This window comes from Pempheris klunzingeri, chromosome 4 (genome assembly GCF_042242105.1).
Source record: "Pempheris klunzingeri isolate RE-2024b chromosome 4, fPemKlu1.hap1, whole genome shotgun sequence".
NCBI lineage: Eukaryota > Metazoa > Chordata > Actinopteri > Acropomatiformes > Pempheridae > Pempheris > Pempheris klunzingeri.
The window spans coordinates 6300629-6322287 of NC_092015.1; the positions used below are offsets into that span (position 1 = coordinate 6300629).

Sequence of the window (21659 nt, forward strand, 5' to 3'; positions counted from 1 at the left end):
GGTCAATGTTGATTGTTCTTTAACGAGAAAGTAAGATGGATGGCTGAGGTTAGATGGCTAAGTAGTCATTCATACACACCTGATATATGAAAGATTTCAGCATGAAAAGGTAAACATGCCCCAGAGAGGAATCCACACTTTGAGAGTAACTTACTGTAGGTAGGCTTTGATTTTGCTTTAAAGTAGTGCCTGTGCCTTGATAGACGTTGCTGGTGGGAGAGAATGGACGACAAAGGCGCTTCTTGGGTTCGCTGTTGCACTTTTGATGCTTGCTATGTCTCGTACATCCATCGTCCTGAGAGCGCTGGATGAGAAGGTGGTGATGTAGATGGAGGCGAGAACATGGAAATGAGGCATGTGACTCTGATCCTGCTCTCTGAAGTCTACAACGACCAGGTCTTTCATCTACTGCAGAATCACAGCACGTCTGGTTTGTGGGGCGTTCAGGTAGAATAGAAAAAGAGGACGGCAGAGAATTCCCCTTTGAACAATAAGAGGAACGATCATCAATACAATTCGTTAGGTCAGAGATTAAAATTCCAGGAATTGGCCTTTGGAAATGCATCACATGGGTGACATCCCAAGGGACAAATCTGTGTCTGTCCATCTACATGGTTTAAAATCCTACCCTTTTAATTGAGCGGAACATTCAAAGACTAAAAAAAACTAGGGCTTCCGACGCTAGATAAAAGAAAGCGTTTGATAAAAGAGCTTCAGTTGAGAGTGTCATTGATGGTAGGAGTGCGGACGGGCGGGGGAGCCTGGTCCGGAGGAGGGTCGATGGATGGGGGAGCAGCTGGGGGACATGCGAGGGCTAAGCTCGCCGGTCTGAAGACGCCACAGCAGTTCCTCATTAGTGCGACTCAGACGCTTCTTCTCATTGCTCTCTTTCTCCACGTTCACTTGCAGGTTGGCATTCTCCTCGGAGAGTTGCCTGAAAGAAGAGCGACAGTCAAAACATAAATATCATGTACTAGTGCTGCATTCCTTTCAAAGGCAGAGGTCTGAAAAGTCCAGCTGCAAGGTCGTTGCTATAATTCCTAATTCCTATTCTTATTCCTTATTCCTTAGATTAAACAGTTGGATATGTTCCAGTTGTTCTCCCTGTACACAACCAGTGTAACCCTTGACCGTTGATATTGGGACTATACTATACTATACTATACTATACAGGCATATATTTTTATAATAAGATGATGAATTTTGCCCACAGAATTAAATATGTCATCATCTTCTTCTAATGTTACCCATGTCCCTAGGTTTTAAATCTACATGCACTAACATGCACTGAAACTTCTCTGACCTGGAAACAGCCAGATTCTTGTCTATTCTTTCCTTCAGGTCCTCGTTCTGCTGCTGTAACACTTGCACTCTCTCCTCCAGGTACACGTTCTTTTCAGCCTGCTCAAAAACACAGGAGAAAATGTGCACAACATTAAATTCTTCAAATGATGTATATATATATATATAAAAAAAAAAAAAAATTTTTTTAAGTTAAACGGGTAATATGATAAATGATATGGGTTTACAAGGGGACATTTGTCACTGGGGGTGCGTGGGTCCTCCATCTTATGCTGACATTAGCTTACCCAAAATCACAAATCAGCTTGAAACAAGCACCACTTTTCCTTTGTTCCTAATCAGAAGCAGAAATTTGAAGCCTACTATTTTCTCCAGTTCTGAGATTTTCAGATCCTGTTGATGAATTTGTTGATTCTTCATCTCCAGAACGTCTTTCAGACTCTTCAGATCCTCCTCAATGTGTTTATATGGGGCCAAAGCATCCTGGTCAACAGCAGATAACATTAGTGAAAACCAATGAGCAAAGTCTCAGGTTATATCCAGCTACTGTCACCAAAGCAGTCAACTAAATGTCCTGTAGTGTGTTGTGTAGCTGTTACCACTATCTGCTCATCCGTGCTCCTGCGCAGGGCTTCTTCAAAACGCTTGGCTCTGTCTCTGAGGCTACGATTCTGAAACGTCAGCGTGTCCACCTGATCCTGGTGACCAGACAGGCATTCATGTTTTAAACACTGACAATAACTACAACATGTATGGTATCATGTATCTTAAAAATGTAAAAACCTTTCACCTGCAGCGAGAGTCTGATCTTTTCAAACTCTTCCTCCAGGGACTTTGTCTGCTGTTCATGGGCCATCTTCAGATCTGGCACAAGAAATAACATATTATAATTGTTGTTGACCTGCGGTACAGTGAGTCAGTACAGGAGAGCAACAGGTTTTAAATGGGGTGCTTACTCTTCACGGTTCTGGCATGCTCCTCCTGCAGAGTGGCCAGTGTGTCATTGTGAGCCGTCTCCATCTCCATCAAGGAAGCCTCGTGGCTCTCACTCATCTCCTCAATCTGGGGCCAGGCACAAAAAGAACTTTTTACCGTTGAAATATTTAAATGCAATTTTAAAATGCGTAGAGAACCACAAACAAAAGTCCAAGCTTATATCCACACCTGCTGTTGCTGTTCGAGTCGGAGCTCCTCCAGCTCGCCTTGCTGTTGGGCTCTCAGGCTCTTTGCCTCAGCCACGTGCCGCGCCTTCAGCCGCTCCTCCAGCGCTCCCAGCTCCCTCTGCTGCTGAGCCCGCAATCCCTGCAGCTCAGCCTCAAAGCGACGCGCCAGTTCCTCCTTCTCCTGCTGCAGTTTCTCCCAGTGTGCAACACTGAAAGCTGGGACACAACATTAGGGCTGTAGTTTGTTTCACTAAATTCAAATTTAGCTCAGGTACTAAATACCAAAGAGGCAACTTTGTTTCAAAAAGAACCTATTTTTTGTTGATATTGTACAAGTCTGGGTGTTAAAGCTCTTTTTGTTAAATAATAAAACAATACATAAACAATACAATAAACAGTGCTGGACTGTAAATTGAGCAACTTTATATGTTTTTACTGTGTTTTTTTTTGCCCATTACTGATAAAAAACTTTCAACAGTATTCATTGTTTGAAAAAAAAAGAATTTTTAAGATTTACTTTGCATTTCTGCATTTTTGGATAGGACAGTAGAGAGACAAGAAAATAGGGGGGAAGAGAGAAGGTATGACGTACAGCAAAGGGCTGGGCTGGATTTGAACCCAGGCCCTGTAATAAGGACTGAGCCTTAATACATGTCTACTAGGTGAGCAGCAGTTTTGCAGAGTCTATACGCTGTATAATACATGATATGCAGTAAGCAGCGGGTGACTCACTGCTCTCTCTTCCCTGGAGTGCCATGTCTGTCACGCTGTATCCCACTTACCCACTTCATCCCTGATTCTGGCGAGCTCCAGGGACAGTTCCCTCTCCTTCACAATGGCACTCTCACTCTGAAATGCAAACACACAGCAGTGAACACCTCTGAAATGTACAAATGGTTTTGAAACACCCACAGCACCTGTAAGCCTTGCAATGAACGAGACAGTTTTGGCACCTTAAGCTGCCGAAGAGTCGAATTGACACAGGACTGGGTGATAGGATTAAAATTAATGACAAAATTAATAAGAGCACTTTTTATATTGATGTGTACAGTCAGTTGCCAGTCTAATACAACAGCTATAACCTCATAATGCCATTTAAGAAAGGTGTTGATTCAACTTTAGAGTTGTTTTGGAGGCTGTAGTTTGGGGTGCTGTTGACTGTATTCCATTATTCTGACAGGTGTTTCTAATAGTTTGTCTACACTATTTATATCAAGGAGGAAAATGCTTTTCTGAGTTTAAGTTTTTTAGGTAACACTGCTGCACACTAATCCATGTATTTTAACGATCAATTATAGGAAAAACCAGAGAAAGATGAAGAGGAGAGAAGATTATACTGTAGATGTTTTGAAAGGTTTAGAAATGTTAGCAGGCACATACCTATTAGACGATTATAGATCAAAATGTTTGATGACATGCAATAAAGCAGCCTGACAACCTTTCATTCTGACTGTGAACAGCACAGTTATAATGTGTTTTGAACGACCACAAACCATTTTGTATCTTTACCAAACTAAACACCGCTATTTTCGATAAAACTTCTCATGTTGCGGCACACCGGCATGAGACTGGCTGAGGCAACAATTCACTGATAAACATGATAATTAAAACTCTAGCGACAACTTATTAGACCATTAACTACTGTGGAACCACTGATCAAGAAACACGAGGAGCAACGTAGTCTGTATCATCTTTGTTCTTCATAGACAAACATACGCATTACTTTCTCTGCAGCATTACTATTTGACATCTGTGTATCATCTAGTTCAATATGGATAATAATAGCTGAAGGTCCTACATTGAGCTGCAGCAAATGCGTGATGGCAGCCTGTCAGAATCAACTATTACATTTGTGATAAATTGTGCAATGAGTAAGTCATCCTGTGCAGAATTTCCAAAGGCCCTCTCTGGTATCCACGGGGGACTCCCCATGATGTGCCATCTAAGAGCAAATCTTACTCACAGAGGAAGACAAACCAGACAACTAAAAGACAATTGATCACAACTCTAAACATGCTGTAAGACAGCTAAGCACGCTGTTGCTCGGAGATAAGTCGGGGACCACAAAGCAATGCTTACGAGAAACAAAGAATGAGAGGGACAGAGAGCAGTAGGTGAAATATGCATGAGACGGTACACAGTATGTCTCAACAGTAATGATGTCACCCTCTAAGAGGTTATACTTGGACCATGCAGTCATCAGGGAGAGACTGCTGTGACCTCATGAAGGATGAAGGATGGGCAGCAGCTTTTTTTCATTCCTCACTCATCAGCTCCACCTCTGCTCCTACACATCATTTCCCCCTGTCCTGGCCTAACGCCCCCCTACTTAGATCTCCAGGGGAGTTATGTGACATGCATTCTAATTTTCCCATCAGACATTCAACCCTCACCAAGGCAACTTAATCCATGTCTAGGGCTGGAGCTAATGGTTGTTTCTGCTATCGATTACACTGGTGCTTATTTTTAGTGATTCAATGATCATGGTCGTGAATGTGAACGTAAAAAAAATGGTCATCGCATCTAACCAGAGATCAGGTTTGACCAACAGTCCACAATTACACTTGCAATGACATAAGACAGACAAAAGAGTGGCTGGAAAAAGCTAATGTTCAGTATTTTTCCCTGAAACATCACAATTGATGGATTATTTTTCTCTGTCTGTGAATTGACTGACATTTCAGCACTGTACATTTTACCTCCTGGAAAAGAATCATTTTTATAGTAAGAGTGCTCGTTCTCCAGAAGACACTGTAATGAGTTCATTAATCTCTCCAAAGTCTGCACCATTGTAATCAGTCCAGTTTCAGTGGGACCATAAAAACCTTCCAACAATGTGCAGCTGCTGCTCTGTTTAGACTTTTTGTCCTCAAGAGATTCAGATTCAAACATACATGAGGCTGCAACGACAGCATGAATTTTACTGTAGAGGAGAAATTCAGCAACAGAACATGATCTGGGTGATTACATGCCTCACTTCATAGGAGCACTTTCAACACCAGCTTGAAGGACTAAACATGTACACAGTAAAACAGAAAGACATGGGTAAGAGTTTAGCACAGCAGCAATATCATGTTATGTAATGTCCCTGCAATCTGAGAGAGAACAGAAAGAGGGACAGTGCGACAGACAAGCCTGCTTTGACTCAGCATAATCATGCACAGCTTTACACTCTCTCCACCAGCTATGACCTAGGAATCGACTGAATTTAATGTTCATATAAACAGACCCCCCCAGGTGCACCCCATCCCACCCCCTCCCCCACTAAACACACATGCGCACAACCACAAATATACAGGAATCCTCACTGCTGAAACAAGACTGCTGCCTGCAGAAGATGCTGCCTTTACCGTTCGGTCCAGACAGCGCAGAGGGAGGAAATGGAGCCTACAGCAGCAAAGGCCCATACTAGGCTAGCAGACAGCAGCATCGCTGAGCCGACTCGGGAGGCAACAGTGACAGATGCAAGTGCCAGGAAGATACAGAAAGAGAGACAGAGGGGGAGGGAACCAGGCGATGGAAGGAGAGGGGAGGAGAGATGGGAAGACCGGAGCCTCACCTCGTTTCCTGGTTTGCGACCGGCGTCTATCCCTGCTGGAACAAAGACTGCCAGCCCAGCCCAGCTCTGCCTGCCTGCCCTCCCCTTAAACCCCCACCAACACGCCCCGTATCACAGTAAGACACACATGGCAGGGAGAAACACACGCGAACAGTCTTTTGCATCAAAAAAAAAAAAAAAGAGTGGAGCAGGAGAAGATGGGGGAGGGAGATGATCAATAAGTGGCCAATTATTTGCTCTGTTACTGAGCTCAGGGGAAAAAGCAACATGCAGGCATTTCAACACATACAGAAAACACACATGCATAATAGTGAATAATTTATTCTAGATAGTTCTGACTGAGGATATGATGTCCACGTTGCAGCTTTGGATGCAAAGTTTCATGCAAAAAAATCAGAATACATTGAATCTGGTGGTGTTTATGCAAAAGAACAGCAGTCTTTTCTCTTTTTCTTCAGCCAGTCTCAGACATACATTAAACCTTCAAAAACCTCATCAGCACATGTTGTCACTGCTCGGATACATCTTAAAGTCCAGAACAGACACATGTTTGACCATTAATCAACAAAGTGGTGCTAGATTACAGTGTGCTGTGTTGGTGCTGTATTCCAATAAACATGGACAGGAATTTATGAGCGAACAAGACGGGCTATTAAGTTCACCTGTAGTTCGCAGGTGAAAATCACTTTAACTGCCTTTTTGTCATAATTAGTGATTGAAAACCAAATTTAAGGAATATTAAAAGATGGCTTCTATCACCTTGTTACACTTACACCTATATCTACTGATATATTTCTATGTTTTCCACCTATCAGACCTTACTGGGTATTCTGCCAGTGTCTGACAATCAGTCTCACTAAGAGCATAGCCAGGCAGAGGCGGGCAGCTCTAATCTCATTAATCATCTCCCACTGAAGAGCAGAACCCATGGGTGGGGCTGGGAAATGGATGAAATGTAAGCAGAAGACCAGGAAAGGGCAAGACACAAGTGCTTAATCCAGGTTTAAGATGCAGGACACAGTGCGTTTCATCAGAAGGTGTATGCAGGAGATTTAACACCATTGGCCGTGATTATCTTACACAACAAGAGAACATGAAGCACATCAATACAACTATTTGAAATAAACACTAAATGTGTTTAGATCCCATTGAATCCAACCAATCCAGCCAGCAGTTGTAGGACGGACTCAACATGAAACGCCACACAGCTAATGAATGTCACTTGAATATATAAAAAGCCATACTGCATCACATACCATTCCATCTGTTTAAACTACTAGGAAAACGTTTGAACATCCTCAGTACTTCCCCACAGTTTTACAGACATATCTTGCTGCTTCAGAGTTACTCCAAACATATTCAAAAAGCCACAACACTCTGATATTAAAGCAAGTGACTGGCTTTGTGAACAAAGAAATGCTGACAACAAAAGCCAGATGCTGCAGGTGTCATTTGTGCACTTTATAGCTGCATTCTGACACATGCAACAGCTTTCCCTTTGTAGCTCTTAACAGCGGGCCTGTGTTTATTAGCCCAGAGGATGGCTGCAAAATGAATCAATAGCAAGATTAACCACAATCCAAGCTTTTGATTTCTGCAAAAGATGCAACTTCCATTATCCCACTTCTAGTTTGCATGACAATTACATATAAACCGTATATTCTAACTATGTATAAAGACTGTACTGCTGTTTTTTTATGTTCTACATATTTTCAAAGCGTTCTCTCTCATTATTGGACAAATCTTTCTCTTTCAGTGTGGCGTGAAAACCAACTGGCTCCATCACACTCCATCGTTGTGAATGTTAGATTCACTTATCAAGTTATGTCATTGAATACATTTTCAAAGCAGCCCTTACGTACTTTATTGTAAAACAATCTTTTAATGCAAAAAAAGATCAAATTCATTACAGCCATGAGCTAAGTCACAAATTAAGGCCAGGAGATCCTTCAGGCTCATTCCTGACACCTTAGGAATGCAATCTTACATACCAGAGCATCCTTAAACAAATCTTAAGGCACAAGAGTCTCGGAGGAAAGACCAAGTCAACCCCGCTGCGTGCTGCCCCTGAGCTCTGCTGTATCCTACCTTGTCAGAGAAGTGCTGGGTAGTGATGCTGAAAACGTCCAGACAGAGGGAGGCCTGCTTTAACTGGGTCTGAAGGCTCTGTAGCTGCAGGGCCTGCTGCTCACAGCGTTCCCGCAGCTGCTGGATCAGAGCCCGGTCCAGCTCCTGGGCCCTGTCAGTCCTAACAGCACCATGAACAGCTGCTGTCCGCCCATGAACTACAGAAACAGACAGCAGAAGAATGAGCATAATAAACTGAAAGGTTTTCACCTATAAAAGATTGAATTATATGTTTTTGAAGTGAAAATCGACAGCAAATAAGAATGTGAACAATTTACAAAGTGTATATAAGCAGTAAAAATAAGTAGAGAGGAGAAAACACAAACATTACCAACAGGAAGACTAATGTGACATGTTTTGGACTGACAGCAACTTGAAAATTATTAAATTATTATTAAAATTATTAAATATATTTAAACTATTTCACTCCTTGGTGACCATTTAGTTACATTTGTTCTTTCTCTCATCTTATAAACGTACATTGTTGGTTGTTTGGGACCTAAGTGGTTTATATCCACCCACATGGAAAAATAGTCCCTCCAACTTACTGTTGCTCCCTGCTCAGACCAATCAGCATCAATTTCCTCTCTCGTCTGTAAACATGTGTGCAGTGTCAACATTTTTTCACCTGTACTGGAACTCTAACTATGTCTTATTCTGTCTGTCTGGTCTCTGAGAGAAGGACAAAATGCTGACGTGTTGCGGTAATCTGACCCAGCAGAATTGCTACCAAAGCAGCCGTCCTAGCATTTCAGCTAGTGTAGCTTGTTGCCATGACAACGGCAGGCTGCCATGGGTCTTGTAATGAGGCGGGGAGAGAGAGAGGGGGAGATAGACAGACTGTGCATTTTAAAGATACAGTAGAAGCTGAAGGTTTTGCACTATTGACTGCCATCTTTCTTTGTGCCACTCCAGAACATACCAAACACACAATATCAGAGGTAAAACGGATCTGTTTACACGTATGCACACACACACACACACAGGCTGTAATGTGGCATGTGAGACTCACCAGGGGACTGGGGCTTGGGCGAAACCACTGCAAATCTTTTAGGAGAGGCCTTTGGTGGAATCACAGCCTCCATGACGTCCTTCTGCATCTCTCTCCTGGAGGCTGTGTGAAAAGAAAAACGCTAAAATGTTTTATAATGCACACGTTTGAAACACGGGAAATACCCTCACATTAACATTACTTAACATTTTTATTATCATTACTTATTAGTACTTGTACATCACTTACTTTATATTTCTACTGCACTGTGTCCATGAGGACAATATTGTTATTTCTCACTCATTCACTTTATTCGAAAATCAGGGTAACAAGCTACTTTGCATACAGCATATATGAGATTATAAATTAGGATCTATTTCTATAACCTATGGTACATGTATGCAAAGTAGATACAATTATTTTCATCTCAACGTGCCACAACATTTATCAATAATATAATAATAAAAGAACATGATTCCTTTTGTATAATGAGTACTTTTTGATACATTGTGCTGATTATACTTCGGTGCTTATATTTAAGTGTGCGACATTTACTTATGATGGAGTATTTAAAGTCAGCGAGTTAGTCATTTTATTTTTGATGTCGTGGACAGTTGTTTTTGGCTTCCCCTCACAATGTTAAAACGACACAGGACAAGATGAGACACTGTGGTTTTGTAACTTTACTGAGCCGATCAGATACAGTGTGGTACACTGGCCACTAGCTGGAGTCGCTGCTTCACTTGTTCACACAGGTTCTGTCACAAGTACAATCTGTGGCCACTAGGCGACACTGATTCTCCACAGTCACTGCAAAGATGCCAATACAGGCCACAAGGTGCAGCAACTAACAAAGACATCTACATCAGTAGAGAAGAGTGTATACAGTATGTGGTGCTGTATCCCTGCTGTGATGCAATACTGGGCAATAGTTGATAGATTACAGGAGGACTCAGTTTTGAGTTTAATTATTTTCAGTCTGTATTCCTTTTTTCTTCAAATCCTAAATTAGATCCCCTGCAGGGAGAATGAGATGAACAGTGGACATTTAGGAACTGTCAAGGGGCACATTCAATCATAGTGCTATACAGTCTTCATCACTGTAAAGGCATTTTGTGCAGAGATGTCTTTACACCAATAAAATAACTGTGAAAAAAAGAAGAAAATGAAAGAATAATAAAATAGTTTCCAGCTCAGCTTCACGCTCATTGTTGCTCAGTTTCAGAGCTGTTATTTGTTTTTGTTGGTAGGGTAATTTCCTGTGCTGAAGGACAACATAAGAAAACAAACTTATTAAATATAAATGCAGAGAGGGAGCAGACGAGCTATTAATTCCGTTGGAAGGTGCCTAAAACAGGCAACTGTGTGTTACACTGATGGCTCTGATTCTGCTTCTCAAACAAACAAACATGGAAAAATGCCCTGACAGAATCTTTGAGACCGAAATCTCAAAATGTTTACACAGATTACCATTTAAGGGACCTTTCTTTCCTTTTTCAATTTACATTTTACACCCTGGTGAGAAAGGTGAGATGTCATCCAAGTATTTAAACTCATGCAACCCCAAACATCCCATATGTGCATGAATTACCTGAAGCAAGTCTGGCACTAAAAACCCCTACTTCTGCCTGGCCATCAGTGTTGGAGTCTAATTTTAGATCATGTATGACATTTTTAGAAAGCCTCATACAGAATAAAGGTCTATTTACACACAGTACACCAGCAAGTATAAACTACCCTGCTGGGTAACTCTTTCTGCTCCATTAACCAATGAGAGAATGACAGCTTCAGTAAGTTTCCACTGACGTAGGAATGAATTCCTGCATGCGAATTGAAGGCGACAGTGACTTTGACATGAGTTTGAGTGCTGACAGCAATGTCCAGGCACATTCCAACGCTAAGCTGCCACCTCCCTCTAACACTTTTGCTGGAACACGCTCACACATCCAATCTCAGCGGTCATGTGATCACCAGACAGAGCAACCTTGAGCTGGGATATACAGTACGTATGTTATCTCTGGAGATAGCTCCGACACCACATTCACATGCACACATGTGCTTGCTTCCACCGGTTGAGTGTTTCGGGGACGTACCGAGCGGGGAGCAGCGCTGTGGGGGCAGACTGCGGCGCTGGAGGCTGGGGGCGTTGGGAGGCTGAGACCGGCTCTGAGCATGATGGGAGGCTTCACTGGGGGGTGCTGTGGCTTTGGTGAGCAGTGTGTCATCGTTGCTGCTGCCGGGATCTACAGAGCGGGAAGATTTTCACAGAACAGAAAATTGCAGTCAGTGATTGTTAACATTTTTTTTTTTGAAAGGTTACGTTTTACAGGGATGTATGAACAAGTGTCCTTTTTCCTGTTGCGAATAAAAATTTTGATATTTGTCACGCTTTTTCGAACATGGGATCACAGGGTTTCATATTGGATCTTGTTTATTGTCTTGTTTATGATGATTTAGCTCCAATTTAGTTTGGTATTGTGAGGAAAAAGAAACCAAACCCTGAGAGATGAGAGCTTTCATTAGTAAATGTTTTAACATTTTTTTGGATTTCTTGTGAGATTTAGAGCTCAATCAGCGCATAAATATATTTCTGTGAATGTGGACGTAGATCTGAAACATGCACTGTAAAAACACCACCTTACTCGATTTTCACTGAAACTGCTGTAAATCATCTATCGCTGACCCATAAAGGATCACTGGATGCTTCAACAGATGGTGGGATCCTTCAGTGAGGAAATACCATGTTGTGTTTCTTTTGTATTTTTAGGCTCAAGTATCAACAGTAGCACTATCTTTCCTTGGAGGGTATTTTTTCTGAGCTGAAGAAATTCACCAAGACTAGCAAAAAAAAAGCAGAATACTGCAAACATCTTAATTATTCATAACAGCTGTTATTACGCCTCGAGCTTTCTGTGGCTATGAAAGGCTTTGATTCAAAGACAAACTGAGGCTGTAGAAGTAATCCAACAGAAAAACATCACCAAGAACAAACATTCCCTCCCTCCAAATGGGAAGATCCTCACTGTTGTGATACGTTGTCATTGTTGTTTTGTTTGATGTAATTCTGTCTCTAGATTCCAGTACTATATATTAGCTATTCAGCATTTAGGTTTACTGTGTCAGTGCAAGACAAGTGTTGCAAACCGGATATCTCCAATTACTAATCATGAAATATTCAGCCCCTCAATCAATAGCGGTGCTGACACATGCTGCACCTACAGGCAAAGTCAGCACTCTCAAAGAGGGAGGAGGGACACGTTTGTGCCCTTGAATTAAAAAATAGCATTATGCTAATTTGAAAATGAGTAAGTTAGATGGTTCAAGGAGCCGCAAATCACAGATGAAACAATAAGCTCACAAAATTACTGTTAATAGCACGACAAATTCTGACTATAGAGAGAACATTCAGTCACTTTTGTTGTCCAAATGCCCAGGGTCTGTGTGAAACCTCCAGTGGGATCACTGTAGCTCTCCTCACTGCAGTCTGAATTCACCTGGGAGTCAGCAGATGCTTTTTTTCTTCTTTTTGTTTTTTTTTTTCCTTCCAAAGGCATCTTGCTGAAATGGAGCATAAGCCAAGAAGCGGATTGGCTGAGGGAGACGGCTGGAGGCTGACTCACACTGTTAAATGCTTGTTTCTAGCCTGCGTGTACAGTACAAATCCATCCCCTGCTGTAAGCATCCTCTGATCAGTGTTACACTAGCAAGAAGCAGGAAGGACTCTACTCTCTGCTGGTGACTAATTCACAAGAAGTGAGAACAGACAGGTTAGGTATATTACATACAAGCATCTTTCTTATCTTCATTATATGTACTGAATGTACTCTCATATCTTCTATGTATCAATAATTCTCTGAATGGTCTAATTTACCTCTCTCAGTTAAGCCGTCTGGCCTGTGTGATGCAAATATTGAAAATACATACATTTCTTTTTGTCAGATCAGTTTGATACAATTTTTTAAAATATAATCCAGTTGGAAACAACAGAAATAAACCTGTGATGCTTGATGAGATTGTGGTAGAATACCAATGTGCGCTCTGTTTAAATGGTCTGGGAAGAAAAACACGAGGCAGGTTTTCAGATCTCCTCTTGCAAAGACACACTAAAAAACAAAGGGCCGATTTATTTACCAGAGTGTCAAACAGACTTTGAAGACATTTGAGTCTGGTGCTTTTCCTGCAGGACATGACAGGGACGGGAGTGATCCACAGGGAAAGAAGCTTAATATTCATAACATGCCACAGAGATTTGTGCTGCTTCAACTGTTATGAACTCTCACTTGAAACTGGTACAGAGTTGGATTATAAAGTATATAGTAACTAGTCGCTATACCGTCGCTTTAAAATGTCAGAAAATAGGGATCAAGGAGATTTTCAAATTGCTTGATCAAAATCCAAAAATATTTATTTTATTATTATAGAAGGCAGAAAATCCTCAAATTTGAGAATCAGGAAACAATTCATATTTTTGCCTGATAAACTTAAATTATTCTTTTCTTCTTATACATACTAGTGCACAGAATATTTCAAAATGCCTTCGGGGATTTAAACATCTAGGTGCTCTGGACGCAACTGACAAACACAGTGCAGCTCCAAACACACAGGCTCCCACTGAGCTAACTGGACAGATGAATTCTATGTGTCACCAGCGTCCTGATGTTCATTACAGGATCCTCCACTCTCCAAGAGGATGTGCTCACTCCCAGACACAACATTTTGCTGGAGTGCATCCCCGGTGAATGTGGCTGTAATTGAGGCATATGGTGGCATACTAATAGAGCAGTGCTGTCTGAGCCAACAGCCTGAAGTGAAACACTGCCATGCAAGCTGCCAATCAAGTATATACTGTCTGAGCTACTCCCAAACATACTATCTGGTAGACACCCATCTATTCACTTTTTTATTGCTGAAAGGAACACAGTCCGCAATTATCTTACAAATTAACAACAGCTCCACAGACGCAAACAGACACAACAATGGCAAAGAGGAACTAGGTCAAACTTACATGACTGCAGGTTATCATCTTGAGCTGTGGTTGTTTTCTGAAGAATCAATGTTAAAAATGGTACAAAATAACCCAGTAAAGTGTACATTGGAGCCTTTTAGGAGTCTAAGAAAAGACCATTATGGCTGTAATGAAAGTTTGAAGATGAGATCCACAGGCAAGAAGGAAGATGGTCAGCGGTGTCTACAGGGTACAGCTTCACATATTATCTTGTCATACCACACCCTGACTCTCTCTTTTCTGACACTCACTGCAGGCTCCGGCGCCACTTTTTCATCTCAGAGATTATAAATAGGGAAGAAGAGACTGCTGCTGACATGTGAAGCAGTTACTGCGGTTGAGGCTGTGGAGGGGAGGGGGGCACCCTGCATGAGACAACAGCTGTTTTCTTTTTTCTGTCCAGCCCGTGGACCCTGACTGCACCAGCAGTTTAAGGAATCTCAATCCAGCAGGTCGGAATATGACAGTAAAAGTGGTGCGCAGGGAACGGCAGCAGTCAGCTGTCTGCAGCAAATGTGGTGACACTTTAGCGGGTACAGCATTAACCCATCATCATATCTGCCAATCAGCACGGCAAGTACAGATGCCACAGAAACACTTTTGCCTGTGCATACAGACCAATCTCAAAGTACAAAAAAGCAAAATGTACAACATTAAAATAATTGATTTTGAAATGATTGTACCTGTACCTTAAGGTGAAATCTGCCAAAGATTGATTCAGTGCAGTGACTCAAACAGGATCATGGGATGAATGTGAAAATGCAGGAGGGAAAAATGTAATTTTCTTTTACAGTATATGTAAGCATTTTTAGACAATGGTTAGCTTGAGTCAGCACTGTGAATAAATTAATCTGCAGTAGCTTCATGCTGGAACAGAACATATATGCATTGTTTATATTCTGGAAATGTTTTCCTTATGATCACCACCACCATCTTCTCAGCTTGGTCTGACTCATTTCTTTTATCTCTTTTGGAGATAATCAGCTTGTCCACTTAATTATAACATCTTTGATTTCACTGAATGAAGGCTGTAGGGAGCCTTTGGACGCAGCGCCACGATCCGATCCAGATAAAATGCTGCAGTATTAGTATTGCAGTAGTAGTAGAGAGTGACTTCATCAAAGCCCCTGTAGTGCAGCAGCTTTCAGTGCCTACTTCTGATAAATGAATGAAAAATGAAAGGAAGTGAGTGGCTGTTACTATAGTAACTGAGGATAGCAGGCGCAGCAACGACTACTAGTGAACTAATGAGGGGATGTAGATAAGATAAAACATAAATGTGGAATATTCCTTTAATCAGACACAGTGCTGTGTGTCTGATGGGTGAGAACACTTTTGTCTGCGACTCTTTCCAGCCACACATTTTAAGCTAAAGTAGTAAAAACTGTGTGATCCTTCAAGTCATATGAAATGTGCGGAGAGGGCACGACTCACGCTGAGAAGGTCGGCAGGGATCACTGTGGCTGCTGTCGTTAGACTGGCTGCTGGACACAGAGGAGACACTGGAGCTCCGGACGAAGCCAAAGGCTGCCAGACGGGCAGCAGGCAGGGCGGAGAAGCCTGGAGGACGGAGACCAGACTGGCCTGGTTTGAGCAGGAGACTCTTGGGGGCGATATCTGGGCCTCTTTCTCCTGACCTCTTTTGCTCTCCTAGCAAAACATGGAATATTACAGTAGCAGTGGGTGACTCTCAAAGACTTATTGAGATAGAGACCAAACTCTCTGTTTTAATATTACATTCTAATGCCAAACTTACAAATAAATAATGTAAAAGTTAGAAAAAAGAGGATTCATGTCGCCATCAGTAATCTCATGCAGCTATAAAGATGACACATTTAGACGAAAACAGAAGTGCACATGAATAAGAGAACATACGTGGAAGCTGTCTAGACCATGACTTAGGTAGAAATATATGCAGTGCAAGCTGGAGGATGCATGAATTACATTGCTGTCAAATGCTTTGCACTTCAAAGAGTTTGGGTTCCAAAAGCCAAGCCTCAGGAAAACAAAATTGGTAAATCATTCAGAAAGCTGAAGAAGATAACTTCTCTGCAGCTCAACAACAAGGAGATGGGATGTGCAAATAGCATCTTATTTTCCTCTTCTTAAGAACAGATTATGCCAGCAGATCGCAATCTCACCTGCAGGGTCCAGGTAGCCTTGAGTGGACGCTCCGGCTGCCTGAGCAGGATGGCCTGGGGTCGGGGCTGACCTTTGACCTGCCTGCTGAACTCTAGTCTTGGCCACAGGCTGCCTGGTGACTGCCCCTAACCCCAGCTGTGGCCTCAGAGCTCGGGGTGAGCGGTAGACACTGCCTCCTTCTTGGGAAATGTGCTGGTGACGGACATTACCCACACAGTCAATCAGTGCCATCACAACAAATATTCAAACTGATGGGTAATGAGATATAATATAGCTTTGGTATGAAGTGCAATGATGAACTAGATCCTTTCACTTGTAACTACATCAGGCATTGCAGTTTCATATATTGATATACTCGTTTTTTGTGATCCTAAATCACAAAGCGAGGCTGCAACAGCAAAGAGCACTCTGTCACAGACAAAAGCTGCATCACATAACTTAAAACAACTGTTTCAGTCTTCTGCTGTTTGGGCTGGCCATGACTGAAGTGTTGTTTTTCTTGTATTTTTACTTTGCAAAAAGGCACATGCAGTCAGAAACTGAGCAAAATTTAACTATGTTAATGTTTCAAGGGTTGAAACATGGAGATTTCAGTATAGGTGATCATTTCCCCTCTTGCATTGAGGGGTTAAAACATTCGCATCACTCAGATATTTTGTCAATTAATAGCATGTTACTGCACATATTTAGCTTCAACCAACTAACCACAGTTGTGATTGTGTCATGCAGTTGTGTCATCTATCAAATCAAAAGTCAATTTCTCACCTCTTGGAGATATTTCTCAGGCACGTCCTCATGAAAACTGTCCGACTTCCCACTCAGCCTTTGAGGGATGGTGCTGCTTGGAGGTTTCATTCCAGCCACAGCCATGCCTGGAGGATAGTACCCCGCCTTCTGCATCTCCTGTCGATATTTGTCAAACAGCAGGTTGGAGGAACATAGCACCGGTGCAGATTTAGGTTGAGGACCAACCTTTAGATCTTTATGAGCTGGTGGGCTGGAGTAAGAAGACCTTAGCGGGAGTGCAGAGGCTTCAGGTGCAGCATCTGTTGCTTGTGGTTTTGCTTGAGGATTCTTTCGAACATAAGTGATAATTTTTGGTCGGACATTTTTAGGCTTCTGGGGAGGAGAGGACCTCCTGGGTTCTGGATCTTTCTGCTGATGCATGACAGGTTTGGGGATGCCACTGCTCAAACTTGTCTTACATGGAGGTTTGACCGTTTGACTTAAACCTCTCTGAGGGAAGTCGCTGCGCTCCAAGCTCACTGCCCTGATGCCCTGGACCTTGGCTGGAGAACCAGGCGGTCGTCTCTTGGGTGAACAGGAGGTAGTTTTGGGGGAAGTGGGAGTTGCTGGTCGACCAGGGCTTCCCCATGGCTTCCTCCTCTCCAGGCTTGAAGAGCCGGAGGTGATGGTGTTCTCAAAAGAGCCCTGCTTTTTTAAGGTGTTATCAAAGGAGAGCTGCTTCTTTAAAGTATTCTCAAACGATGGCTGCTTTTTAAAACTCTTGTCAAAAGAGTTTTGTTTTTTCAATGTGTTATCAAAAGATCCTGCTTTCTTTATGGCTTTGGATTCAATTGATGACTGAGTCCCTTTGGTACCTGTTTTTTGAGGGCTGCAGTTCACATCAGGGGCGTCATCAGCTTGTGTGCTTTTATCCATTTTAGTCTTGCTCTCTTCATGCGATTTGTTTGTTGTGGGTAAACCCTTGTGCTCAGTACTTCTCCCTCGATCACAATCTTGCTCTGAAATGGTATTCCCCGCTTTATTGCTCTGGTTATTATTCTTCCTGTGCTCATCAATGACATCCTTACATGAAACAACTCCACTGCTGACTTGTGCCTGTGATACCACAACCTCTGATTGAACTGTTGAATTCAAATTCATGTCCACATCTTTCCGGGGTATTGTGCTTTTTCCAGAGGAGAGGGGAGGATGTTCAGCTCTTTGAGTGGCCTTGCTTCTGTCATTGGCGGTTTTGCATGTCTGGGAAACCAGAGTCATGTCTTCTGAGATGGTTGAGTAAGGGCCAGAGGCAATGTTCCAGGAGTCTGTCGTCTGGGTCCTGCCAGCAGTGTCCATAGCAGTGTCCATGCTTGAAATGGTGGACAGACAGGACACAAAAACATCAGTTTCTGAGCTTAGCTCAGTTCTGGATGCCTCTCTGCTCTCAGAGACATGAGAGGCACTGGATTCCTGGTCACTAGCACCCAGCACAATGGATTTTCTCTCTTCCCTGCCCTTATTATCCGTTGCCCGTTCAACTGTGGCTTTGCTGCACGGTGAGGGATGTTCTTGAGGCTCCTTTCGGTCTGCAAGCCCGACAAAGTCCTCTCCTTCATCAACCAGGTAGGCCTCCAGCTCCTGGCACTCCAGCATCTCAAACTCAGCCAGCTCGGGGTCATCACACTGGGAGTCTGTACCCCAGATGATGACTTTGTCCTGGTCAGCTGTTTCAGTCATCAGCCCCGACAGTGTGCTGGTGTCACCTGTCCTCCCTCCATCCTCTGTCCGGATTTCATTAGCGTTGGCATCACCATCAGCCAGCACACCACCCGGCTGGTTGTTATTCCTTAACTCCCCCTCACCAAAGGATTCTCCTCGCTCGCACATTTTGAAAACAGCTCTGAGTTTACAGCGCCCTCAAGAGCACCTCAAAAATCAATCATCCATGGTATCAATCATGAAAAACTCTGTCTACCCATCAAAGAGTCTTAGTGGCACAGCAGGAGCCTAGAATTGATTTTCACATTTCTTTCCTGTATGACAGTCATCACAATGCTGAATATCACGCCTAATTTGGAAGATGCATCTACATGACATCTGGGGGGTCCTCAACCTGTATAGAAACACAACACAACAAATGAAAAGATCAACAAAATGACAGATGACTTGACAGGTGTAAGCTCTTATAAAAGTCACTGGAATGAAGTAAACACTAGTACAGTACATCACTAGAAACTGATGAAGTGATTTTTCTGTCAGGCATGAAATATGCAATGATCAGGTTTATTTGTTGCTTGGGAGCCCTAAATGAACTGAATTGATTTTTAAAAGAAAATTTAATCTGGACATTAAATTTTAATGGTTCCTTACTAATCTGAGGTGCATTTTACACAATGTAACAGAATTGTTAACTAGTAAAATAATATACTATATAGACTATTTCAGATCACTGGAAATATTATAGGACATTTTCGCCGATCTGAATGTGATTCTCCGATTTTACCAGAATATTATTTTGGTAAAAACAACATAATTTACCATGAGGACAAGATAAAAAGACTGCAAACTAGAGACTGTTAGTCTCTAGGGTCATAAAGAAATTCCATATACATTTAAACTGACTTTAACAAGAGGTTACAAAGTTTAACATAAAGCCAGGAATGACTTATTATCTTGCAGCAACATTGATCTGGCTTATTTAGGAAAAATATTTGTAGAGTTGGATGAGCATGAATATTTGAATTAAATGTGCTAGAATAGTCTCAACAGAATTAATTTTGCTCTTGCAGGCAAAATACATGGACATTATATTAATTTGTCTCTACCCATGTCTGTCAGTAACATGGAGAGAACCAATGTTACATTGAAGATGTTACATTAAGCCTTAAGTTTTTGGATTTAGTTTTGTCTTTTGTCTGTATTGTCTCCTTAAAACTGACAACACAAGCAACTTTACTGTGACAAGGTCCTTTACATTCTGCAGCAACTGTCATTTTCTGTCATTCCTCACATATTATCTCTGCATCATTGCTTAGTGCTCCATTATAACACTGTAAATGCATGACACATTACCAATCCCAGAACATATAGGCAACAGTTAATAATGATACAACAGCGCTCCACTATTTGAAATGAGAAGCAGCATCTTTTTGTTATTTTTGCAGAGGAGCAGTGTGGCTGTAGCATAATGACAGCATGTTGCGCTGTGAGGAAAACAGGTAGCGGCTAAGTCTGTTTGTTCCTACATTAGCTATGAATGGGTTCACACTGTTGGTGTTTACATGTAGGAATATATGTGACAGGACCTCGGCAAACAGAACGCACCCAAATCAAGTGATCTCTGCACACCAGAAGTCATGAGGAACTTGTTAAAGACAAAACTATACGGACTCCAAGGATGGAAAAAATATATCAGTGCCATGTGGGACTGACTTGCCCTGCTGAGATCGTTACAGTGGAACTTATCAAGCATCAGACTGTGAATTTAAGGTTTGTGTGCACATGGTTCCACAGTCTAGCCCCTCTTTATTGTTTAAAGGGCTGTATTTAATAACTGTTATGACAATCCAGTGATTATTAGCAGCCAGTGGGTGTATGGGTTTGTTCTGATATTTAGGGTCTCTGTTTAGGCCTGTACTGTAAATGGGAAGAACTCAGTGGTACTCCATCACTGCTGTTCCCCTTCATGTCTTCAGCCAAATGCACAGAATCAGGCGCATCTGCTGTTGACCTATTTCCTGCGCGGACCCCTGTCACAAAAGCACCTGCAAATTAAGTTGCTACCTCACCACATATTTACCATTATTCAGCTGTGCTAGGTACCACAAATTGTCACTAGATCTCATTATAATTTTTTCCACACAGTTAATCTCGACTGTTAGAAAAAAGGCACTAGTTTTTGTGGCCGCATACTCATTTACAAGTCCCAGCAACAGACGGTAAGTGCAGTGGTACTTGTCACTAAAAGGGGCGTCATCAGGTCAGAGCAAAACAAAAACTTTTTGGAGCAAAAGCAAAGCTAAACTGTTCTCTGTTTGTCCTTATTAGACTCATCAGCCGATTAACGTCAGACCTGACTGACTACTGTTCCATCTCATCTCTTTGCTCCCCGGCTATGTCCTAATAAATTCACTTACACAGCAGGAACCAGCATCTCATTTCCCTTCTTATGAAAATAAAACTCTGCTGTTGTGTGATAATACAGTTTGCTGCATGTTTAGAAAACAGAGGAGAAATACTATTGGCTATGACACTGTGTTTTCTTCCTTTTGGAATCTCTGGATTTCAAAATGCAAAGACGGTCCAAAGACAGAGGTGTCTTTGAGTGTGTGTTTGAAGTACAGGCTAACACGGACTACATTAAGTGCTGTCTCAGCACCTGCACTGCAGAACAGAGACCAATGAATCAGATACCCTTACACCTGCCTCTTCCCCTGCCTCCCTAACAGATCTGTCATGGTACTGTACAGTTACTGTATCGCTGTTCAATCACATAAAGCTACAAATTCCCTCAAACAACCAATGAAGTTCAGGTATAGACTCTTACATGTAGCATGTTGCCAGCCAGACGAGTATGACGACAGATGACAAATTGAATAAATGAAGTCTTGTTTCAAGATAGAGGCCGCAATCTTATAACAAGAT

General features: G+C 42.1%; 1 protein-coding gene across 1 annotated transcript; it reads right to left on the reverse strand.

The window, feature by feature from the left end:
• Window positions 1–726: 726 nt before the first annotated feature.
• mtus2b (microtubule associated tumor suppressor candidate 2b) lies at window positions 727–18902 on the reverse strand. Its single transcript, XM_070829341.1, has 14 exons — window positions 17055–18902; window positions 16289–16481; window positions 15582–15797; window positions 11236–11385; window positions 9164–9265; window positions 8113–8309; window positions 3248–3314; window positions 2467–2681; window positions 2259–2364; window positions 2093–2166; window positions 1902–2000; window positions 1666–1785; window positions 1304–1404; window positions 727–934 (listed from the first exon to the last, which is right to left on the reverse strand). Exons 1-14 carry the CDS (start codon window positions 18900–18902, stop codon window positions 727–729), a joined length of 3696 nt encoding a protein of 1231 aa, XP_070685442.1.
• Window positions 18903–21659: the final 2757 nt, after the last annotated feature.